This window comes from Mus pahari, chromosome 23, assembly GCF_900095145.1.
Source record: "Mus pahari chromosome 23, PAHARI_EIJ_v1.1, whole genome shotgun sequence".
NCBI classification, from domain to species: domain Eukaryota; kingdom Metazoa; phylum Chordata; class Mammalia; order Rodentia; family Muridae; genus Mus; species Mus pahari.
Window position 1 is genome coordinate 7,177,193 of NC_034612.1, and position 10,269 is coordinate 7,187,461.

At 51.1% G+C, this 10,269-nt stretch overlaps 1 protein-coding gene across 2 annotated transcripts in view; it reads left to right on the forward strand.

Moving 5' to 3' along the window:
• Wsb2 (WD repeat and SOCS box containing 2) overlaps positions 1–10,269 on the forward strand; it is a 20,573-nt gene that overhangs the window by 2,385 nt on the left and 7,919 nt on the right. Inside the window, exons 2-4 of one of the 2 annotated variants that reach the window (XM_021186678.2) lie at positions 3,999–4,167; positions 8,937–9,181; positions 9,336–9,467. In XM_021186678.2, the coding sequence (XP_021042337.1) occupies positions 3,999–4,167; positions 8,937–9,181; positions 9,336–9,467 (546 nt within the window). Of the gene's footprint in view, positions 1–3,979; positions 4,168–8,936; positions 9,182–9,335; positions 9,468–10,269 lie in introns of those variants that run through there. The other variant, XM_021186677.2, reaches the window with a different exon arrangement.

Here is a 10,269-nt window from a genome sequence, read left to right on the forward strand (position 1 = left end):
TGCTGGGATTAAAAGCGTGCGCCACCACGCCTGGCTTCATATTATATTCTTAATAGAACTTGCCACAGTTCAGGGGCTCAGTAACTGCTTGTGGCTGGTGACTAGTGACAGACAGGCAAGGTGGTTTGAGGAGGAAATAGACCCCAGATGCATGCTAACCACAAACAGAATCTCCTAGGGTAAAGAAAGCTAAAGGACAGTGACTTAAGTCACCCTGCTGAGTTAGGAATGTCACCAAGAAGGTGACATGGACCTAGAGCCCTGATTATTATGATGGAGCAGCCAGTCAAAACTCTGCAAGCTGGACTGGAGAGCTGGCTCAGCTGTTAAAGGCTGGGCTCTCAGCCAAAAATATAAGAGTTTGGTTCTCCAGCCACCAAAACCAACCATCCAACCAAACCTCTCCAAGCTGACGGTCCAGCCTAGCAATGCAAAGATCCCCTGGCAGGAGGAAGGATTACCAAGCTTGCTGCCAGCCCTGTTCCTGCCTCTACCTCTGCTACCTCCTTGTGCAAAGAGGTTTTGATAATTCTCCTCCCGTTCTGCCTATTGTACATATCCCTTGTTTACTTGGGAAACCTGGAAGGGTTAGGGAAATGTTGGTCAAAGGTTACGGAACCCCATTTAGCTAGGACAGTGACTACAGTTAATAACGGTTATGTACTTGGAAACTGCTGACAGGTTTTTAAGAGTCCTTGCAGAGAAAAATTCGGAGAATGTGAAGGGGTGCGTACACTCATTAGCTTAACTGAGCCCTCTCCCTGCAAGTAGGCTTTCCCACGCATCCCTATGTCACGTGGTGTCCAGAAGGTATGCGGTGTGTATTAATTTAACAAAGCTTTGTCCCAGCCACAGCGGGTCATGCAGGTACCGTCCCCGATGAAGCTGGTTCCTCCCAGTTCTGCTTGGTTTGTTTGGAAGTGCTGTATTAATTATGGTTTTGTTTTCCAGTAGCCAAGTTTAGTTTGGGCCCAGACTCCAGGAGACGGGTCTGGCGTCTTCTTTTAGAATTCTAGATTCCTGACCTGAAATAGCAAAAGATGAAACCCCCAAACCCCAGAAATAGAGTGTGAATTCTGGGCAGGGCTAGGGTTTGAGAATTCCTCATGAACAGTGGACGGCACATGCATCTTGGTAGTCCAGTGGGCTCCACTTCCTGTGTATTTTAAGAGGTATTGCATGTCTGTCACGAGTATCTATCTCCTGGTAGCCTGACTGCTTGCATTGGGAACAAACAGACAAGATTTGCTGCTGTGAGCAGACCGCCCAGTGCCTGGGGCGGGGCCGGGGGTGGGGAGTGGTAGTGACCTCAGTTGTCAGGAGTTCTAGAAAGGAGTTAATGAGGAGTTGTGAAGGCCCTGGATTACAGCCCGGAGGGAGTAGTCCTTTGAGGCAGACACAATGAAGATAAGGTGTGCAGCCTTGGAGAGCTGGAGCAAAGTCCTGAGGTTGGAACTAAATGAGCTTAGTCAAAGGGGCCTGATCATGCAGGAGCTGAGGGCAGGGTCAGGGTAAGAGAGACTGCAAGCTAAGAGGTAAGAACGGATGAGGAGGAGCCAGAGCAGACCCCAGAGGGCAGTGCGAAGATTGCCTGGTAGGCCAGGCAACAGGTGCTGCTGGAGAGATTCAAGTAGTAACCATGGGGCTGGAAAGGAAGGTTGGCGGAGGCTTTCGGAGACGGACCGGATGGGACTTGACGGTGGATTTAGTCTGGGCAGTGAAAGAAGCAAGGGCTGAGCCTTTTATCTTGTGTAGAGTGTCATCCGCGCCATGCCATCGCCATGCCATCGTATCAGAGGAGAGGGTGATGGGGGGGGGGGGAGTCAGGTGGAAGTGTACCGGGAGGGACGCGGTTTTCCCAGCCTTTTATCCTGTTGACACGAGGCCAGAACATGTTCATACCCACAAAGCAATGCTCAAGCAGACATGTGTTTGCACATCTCTGGTAGGAGCCATTTGAGTCTATAAATACACACATACACACACACACACACACACACACACACACATTTACATACAGCAGTTTAGGCTTAATGTATTAAAACCTATAACTCCGTTTTTCTTTATAAAGCCAAGATGTGATGCACTAAGATACTATTTGACATCTTAATTTCTAGCAGCGTGTCTTATGGAATAAGGTGTATCTGTTGGTTCAGTGGGTTTTCAAAGCCAGTGCCACAAAAATCAGCTTAGTCCTTCGGGCTCGTGGTAGGGGGAGAGAGCTGGCCCCTGACAATTGTCCTCAGTCCTCTTCCTACACGTGCCCTGTGGCGTTTGCTCATGCCACCCGTTGACAGTCCTGTAAATCCTTAAAGAGACACATGCGCTTTCCTATTATATACATAGTAGAAAACGTGCGCTTCATGTGTGAGTCATTCCTGTCTGTTTCACCGGGATCATGCTAACCTTGGACTGCATGCATTATGTCACAGGTTAATTCCTGGCCAGTGAAATGAGCCAGTTCGAGCCAGATTAGATTGTATTAAAGGCAGGTTTATTGGGAAGCTGCCCTCCAGTGGGTGAGTTCACTGGCCCCAAGGATTGAGAGTGAGGGAGGAGAGAGAGAGAGAGACAGCGAGACACTCCAAAATGTCCAGATTATATAGGGAAGAGCAGTTATTACCTAGGGGAAGGGCAGTCAGGCTCCTGGGCTATCAAGTTCAAGGTTGGGGGCAAGGGATGCCAGGTAGGGGCTGAGGGATCTTGGGACAACCTGGAGGCCAGGTCTGCTTTGGTACATAAGACATGCATCTCAGTGCCTTGTCCTGGGGGTGGGAAACCACACGTTTTGTGCACCTAGAAAAGATGCTGTTCCTCTATCGAGGGAAAGTTTCTCCTCGTAAGGTGTACGCTGATTTCTTTGAGGCCCAAATGTAAGAACATACATAAAAGCCGGCTTTGAAATATATGAAATGTAGCTTGTTTAAATTACTTTCTGGGGGGTCTTGGAGAGGCAACTCAGTTGAGCATTGGCTGCTTTCTTAGAGGGCCTGGGTTCAATTCCCAGCACCCGTATGGTGGCTTAAGTTCCAGAGTATCTAACTCCCTTTTCTTGACTTTATGGACACTGTATGCATATGGTACCAATGTACGTGCTGGCAAACCCTCATACACGTAACATAACTTTTATAAACCACCTTATTTTCGCAGAGAGTGTTAAATCCCAGAACTACTGGAGTGGGATGTGCACAAAAGGTTAAGATCCCTCATTCTTCAGGCTCTGACTTAGAAGTCAGCCGTGGCGTTTAGAGGACCTGTGGTTGGGATCAACAAATACTGCCCACTCCTAGGAGATAGAAGGAGCTCTCAGAGAGGGTGGTGCAGCCATCTTGGTGGTGCGGAAAATGCTGAAGTGTCAGACTACAAGAGGTTTGGGCTTCTTCCCTTTTGATAGTAGGAAGTTGGCGTGCTGCCTGTCAGTAGACATGAGTGCAATTCTTAGAAATACGACAGGGACGTGATTGAGAAAGGGGCTTGGGCTCTGCAGGGCAATGACCTAGGAAGTGCTGGGCTGTGGCTGCAGACCTGGGCTCAGGCAGCTGGGAGCCTTGGGATATATTGGCTGTGTTTTCAACTTTGGCAGGGTCCCTGGGGATACAAGAATGACTTAGTAGTCACTAAGATCAGGTTAGACCGGGCCTAAGGGGACTGTGTGTCGAAGGAGGTGGAGCCAGTAAGTCTGTTCTAGAAAGAACTGATGAGGGATCTGGCTGTGAGAAGGAACCACATTCATTGGGGGACACAGTTGCCTCTCACTTTCTTCCTGCTTCGGAGTTCACAGGAAATGGGAGACTTCATTCACCAGGTCCTCACCCTCAGCAAGGTAGCTCTGAGTCACACAATGGGAGGGTTGCCACTGAGTAACCACTGTGGAATGTAGCTTGTGGCTACTGCTGCGGCCCTCCTCTTCTCCCTCAGCCTTGGGCAGACAGCAGCTTCCCCAGTCTGGCGGTCAGGCTGGGCGAGTGTGTTCTGAAGTATGCTCTCTCCTTCCCCAGAGGAGCCACTGCTGCTGGCTGAACTCAAGCCTGGGCGCCCCCACCAGTTCGACTGGAAGTCAAGCTGCGAGACCTGGAGCGTGGCCTTCTCGCCAGACGGTTCCTGGTTTGCCTGGTCTCAAGGACACTGCGTGGTGAAGCTGGTCCCCTGGCCCTTAGAGGAACAGTTGTAAGTCGTTTTTCTACCATGGGGAAGGAAGGAGGCCCGTGGCAGGGAGCTGGGCACTTTCCCAGGCTGCTCCCTAGTCTTTGGGAGTCTTTTCCAAGATGAGGTGGGCAAAGCAGGGCCGAACAGTGGAGAGCTTGATCGTGAGGACCCAGCGCCCCACATTCTGGACACAGGGAACCGGGTCTGTAGAGAGAGTGTTGGCCTGGATCTCTGAACAGCGTTATTGAGCTTGAAGTGGTACCCCATACAGTTTGTTCCATGTGAAATACATAGCAGTAATCAGTACTCGGGAGCTGGAGGCAAGAGACCTCCAGGGAAAGGATAGCGTGCACTAGGTGTGACTCCGCCTCAGAGAAAATCTACAGAGTGTACAGAGCTGTGCACCTGCTACCAGAATCCGTTCTCGAGCACTGTCACTTCCTCAGAGAGACACCTGTCTCCATTGTCCTCCATGGCTTTGACCTGGCAACTACTGTGTCTTGTGCCCCACTGTGGGCTCACCTGTCCAGAGCTTTTTACCAGGATGTCTCTGCATGGGACTTTCTTCACACAGCTCCAAATAGCGCCTGGCAGTTCTCGAGTGCGTGTGTATGTGTGTGTGTGTGTGTGTGTGTGTGTGTGTGTACACGTGTACCCGCGCACACCACCATTCACTTCTGTTTCCTGCGCACTGACATTGTACTGGTGTGAGATGCCCGACTCAATTGACAGGTGTTTTTACTTTGTTTTTGGACACATCTGCGGAGGCGTGTGCGTCCAGTGTTGGACTGAGGGAGTGGAGCTGTTTGTCACGGTGGTGGCACAGTTCTCTGTGACCCAGTAGGGTCTTCAGATTTGACATTGGAGGCTTCCTTGAGACGTTTGACACTGGTGATCACTTTGTTCCTGTCTGGCTCTCCTGGTGGAGTCTGATTTGTATTTCCTTCCTGCTATTTGTGGACCCTATTCCTGTGCTAATGGATCTGAGTTCTTCCTTCAGGGAATTCCTCCTCCTCAGATCTCTGGCCATTTTCTAACTGGGTCTTTGTTTCCTTTCTGTTAGTTATTTTTCCCTTGATTTTCTAACCTAGTTTGTAGTTTGCGGTGCCCCCGTTTCTCATGCTTGGTATGTCTCCCTTCTGATCTGAGGTATTTATTTATTCAGTTGAGTCTGGATTGATGGATTTCTTCAACCTGTATGCATGTCGTCATTGTCCATCATCTTCATTTGGCACTGAACGGAGGTGGAGAATCCAGAAGGCTTGTTCTGGAGTCTCCTGGCATCTCTCATCAGGGACGCTTAGGTACCGTTCGTGGGAAACTGTTGCCTTGATATTGGTAATGCCACCAAGAGTCCCGGTTGTCCTAGGACAGCCCCACACCGCTGGGGAGGAAGGTGTGAGTTACACAGTCCCCACTTCCTGGAACCTAACTCCCACCAATCCTTGGACTGTCCAAAGTGGGGTGGGGTGGGGGGCTCTGAGGTGACTGGTGGTGGACTGCCTCCTGAGTAGCTTCACCCTGAGTGAGTTGGGTGGGGTTCTTCTGTAACAGGAAGGGGAGGGCAGGGTCACTCACTGTGAGTGTGGTACACCTTGTAACCAGGGCTAGAGGTTCTTTGTGTCTGGGTTTGAGTCCAGGTTTGGCTTATTGTCTGAAAAGCCTTGTTGTTGTTGCTGTTGTTGTTTTCCTCTGGAGTGCTCTTACAATTGCTTACATCATTGCAGGCAAATGCAGCCTTCTTTTGATAACCAGTAAAACTGAGCAGGGCTGTTTGAATGCTAGGTTTTTTTTTTTCCTGTGTCATTTACCAAAACAAGAAATGTATTCACCGTATGTTAAATAGGAAATCCCTGGTCTGGAGAGAGAGCACGGGTATTGAAGAATGATAATTCGGTGCAGTGCAAGCAGAGGACTTGTTTTCAAAGCATCCAGGCATGGCAGTGTCCCTGTCACTACAACTGCTGGTGAGGCTGAGGCAGGGAGTAGCCCGAGCCACTGAGCAAGGCACTGGGATGGGGTACAGCTTGGCTCCGCATGAGAGCCTCCTCCCTGAGCACGGGAGGCTCTGGGCTGCATCCCTGTTGAAAACAGTACAAACAGCCAAAGAAGCCGCACCACCACGGGTGCAGTCACGGCTGCCATGGACAGTCACGGTATTACGTGAGATAAGCGTGTAGAGCTGAACAGTATGTGTGACATGACCCATGGGACTGTCTCAGAAGCGAGTACACAGCTGTTCCTAGTAACTTGTTTACTGTGGTTAAAGTCTGGTTAGACAGTGAGGTTCTCTGTCCTGTGCTGGACCTTGGACCAGGCCTCCGTGTAAGTGCTGTCACACAGCTATGGCCCCAGGCTGCATAATTTTCAGGTGTATTTAAAGTTCCATATTTATTTAAAGTTAGGTGTGTTTATTTCTGGATCTTCTGTTGTGTCTTGCATTTCGTAAGTTATTGGTACTGGCACCATTATGTTCTTGCTAGGGGTATCTGACCTTGTCTGCTTGTTCATTCTTGTATTGATTCGACAGGTGACCCAACCTTGGACCTTGCCTGTGTGAGAAAGGTACTCTGTAACTGAGCTACGCCCCAGCCCAGAACAGTTACAAGTTTGGTTTCCTGAGACAGGGTTTCTCTGTGTAGCCCTGGCTGTCCTGGAACTCACTTTATAGACCAGGCTGGCCTCGGCCTCCTGGGTGCTGGGATTAAAGGCGTGCCCCACCACGCCCAGCTCACACCCAGCATTTTAATCCTATTAGGCTGACGTGGTGAAGCACACACACCTTTAGTGGGAGCACTCAATAGTGCAGTGGTGGGCTACATAGCAGGTTCCATGATAGCTAGAGTTACACAACAGAGGGTCCTGCTCCTGCCCCATTCCATTAGCAAATGTCTCTGTTAGTGTGCGATACCTGCCATCTACCAACGGTCATGCACACTACTTTCAAGAATAAAGATTTGAATAACAACAACAACAACAATTATGTGTGCGTGCATGCGCCTGAGCAAGCATGGAAAGCACAGGACAACTGCAGGTGTGTCCTCTCTTCCCACCTTCTTCGTCTCAGGCATCAATCAAGCTTGGTCTGTCACCATGACAGCAAGCTCCTGAGCTGCTGAGCTATTGCATCTGCACCACCCCACCCCCACCCCCCCTCCCCCAAGAAACTTGAACTCAAGTGAAGTCAGTTTCTGCTAGAGCAGTGGTTCTCAACCCTCCTAACGCTGCTACCCTGTAACACAATTCCTCATGTTGTGGTGACACACCCCCCAACCATAAAATTATTTTCATTTGGGCCGGGCATGGTGGCACACACCTTTAATCCCAGCACTTGGGAGGCAGAGGCAGGCGGATTTCTGAGTTCGAGGCCAGCCTGGTCTACAAAGTGAGTTCCAGGACAGCCAGAGCTATACCGAGAAACCCTGTCTCGAAAAACAAAAAAACCAAACAAACAAAAATTATTTTCACTGCTACATCATAACTGTAATTTTGCTACTGTTATGAGTCGTAATATAAAAAATATCTTGTGTTTTCTAGTGGTCTTGGGCCACCCCTGTGAAAGGGTTGTTGGACTCCCAAGGGGATTCGAGGGACAGGTTGAAAACCACTGCTAGAGCCTCCTGTTCCCTTAGCACCCTCTCCTAAGTGTCCACCTGCCCTCCCTCCCGTGTGTCTGGCTCTCCTGGCACTCCCTCAGTAGCACACTCAGCCCCCCAGAGCATTTCCTGCATGCTGGGCTAGGATGCGCCTGCCAAGAACTCCTCTGACCTCGTGACCCAGCAGAGTCAATTGCGCTAAAGCAGTGGTTTCAGTGCAGGCCGGTGACACTCAGCCGTGCTTCAGTCAGTGTGACAGTGAGGCTGTGCTGCTTGTGAGGCGCTGGCTGTCGTAGTTTACGTAGGCCGCTTTAGGATCCCCAAGGACAACCTGCCGAGTTCTCAAGAACATAGGTAGCCCTTTGTTAGCCATGGGTGACTTTCCCCTTCTGGAAAGACCTGATCAACATTAAATGAAACAACCTGTGCGTGCTCCTCATCCCTGTGAGTGAAGTGGTGAGGCGCGCCCTTCATTAGATACAGAAGCAAGAGCTCTAGTGTTAAATAAGCTCGAGGTTCTGAGCTGTTTCATCCCTCCATGGTCTGTTCCTTTTCCTTTCTGAGATAAGGTCTCCTTGTGTGGGAAAGGTCAGGGCTGAGGTGAGAGTACCCTGTGAGCTGCGCTGTGGTTGGCTGATCTGTGGATGGGTCCCGAGCTAGATGTCCTGTCAAGGAGGTGGGTGACAGAGCCTCAGCACGGCCTGGACGTTAGTTAGTACATGAGGGCAGCCTTCATGGGCTGTCGTGGTGAGAGAGAGGGCTCACTGCAGTCTCCTTTGGAGCGTCTGAGCTGTAGGAAAGCCGGATGGGCAGGGGAACAGCAGAGGGACTCGGGTTCTATTCTGTCTGTCCTACTTGCAGACGTACACTGTGCGTGGCACACGTTCCCATGGGGAAACATGCTTGCTTCTCTCTAGGACCAAAACCCAAGAGAACTTCTGAGCAAGCACGTGGCTCCCTGGAGCCTCTGATCTACTTTTCCCACAAGGCAGGTCACCCTATTTCAGGGCTGTTGCAAGTTGGACGAGCCAAAGAAGTAAAGCCCATGCCCCATAAATTCCAAAAGGAATTGAAGCCATTCCAGAGTTCCCAGGGTGCCAGAAGTAACTTCTAGGAATCGAGAGTCTGGCTGGCAAGGTGGTTGACATATTAGTTAGAGCTGTAGATTCACTCTGAAGTGTCTGCTTTGCCCAGCATCCCTAAAGGATTCGAAGCCAAGAGCCGAAGCAGCAAGAATGATCCAAAAGGACGGGGCAGTCTGAAGGAGAAGACGCTGGACTGTGGCCAGATTGTGTGGGGGCTGGCCTTCAGCCCGTGGCCCTCTCCACCCAGCAGGAAACTCTGGGCACGTCACCACCCCCAGGCACCTGATGTCTCTTGCCTGATCCTGGCCACAGGTCTTAACGATGGACAGATCAAGATTTGGGAGGTACAGACAGGTAAGTCTTGCTGGCTAGTGCTGGGTGCAGGGCGGTGTGCGCGGGACTTGTGGTCAGGCCCCACCCCTGCCAGTTGGCTGCGGAGTGGGCGCCAGCCAGCGAGCTGCCCCCACCTGACCCTGACCTCCACCTTGCCCTCACCTGCTCTCTCCAGGGCTCCTGCTTCTGAATCTTTCTGGACACCAAGACGTCGTGAGAGATCTGAGCTTCACGCCCAGTGGCAGTTTGATTTTGGTCTCTGCATCCCGGGATAAGACTCTTCGAATCTGGGACCTGAATAAGCACGGTAGGGGCAGGGAGGGGCTGAGCCTCTTGGTCCTGGGTTGCTGCTCCCGCCTTCCTCAGCAGGGCCATTTCATGTCGAGGTGCCGTCCTCCATGTCAGCCAACAAGCCTTTCTGAGAGGTTCTTGTAGCCACCCTGTGGCCTCGAAGTCCTGAGCTAAAGGTGTTTTTAATATCAGAGTTCACTGCACAGCTGTCCTGCAGGGGCAGACTCTTAAGTCTCCCTCTCAGGACCTCATACAGAAGCTGCCATAGTGTCTTCACAGAACCCACCTCTTCCTGAGGACCGACTCTAGAGGGCTCACAGTCCCTCCTGTGGTGTAAATGCTCTGAGAACAGGAGCTGTATCTTATGACGAGACTAGATTCCATACAGAGCACAGCGTCCAGGAGGGAGTTCTCCCCTTCTGTCCATCTGTGGGAAATGATGGCAATAAACTCACCTTCCCTCTCGCCACTCGGGCTACAGCAGAGCTGTGTGGGACTCTGCAGTGCACAGCTTGTCCAGGCAGACTGCTGTAAAGACTGGACCACCGCAGTGAGATGCTTTCCCTAGGCTGAGACCCTACTTCAGATAGACACCCGATTTCTTTCAGGAAGCCCCCCACTAGACTGCTTTCAGACCAAGGGCTCCTGGCCAGAGGAAGTAGGCAGTATCCTCCAGGGAGTACTGCAGTGTCTGGAGAGGTTAGAAATGGCCTCTCAATCCCAGCACTTGGGAGGCAGAGGCAGGCGGATTTCTGAGTTCAAGGCCAGCCTGGTCTACAGAGTGAGTTCCAGGATAGCCAGGGCTACACAGAGAAACC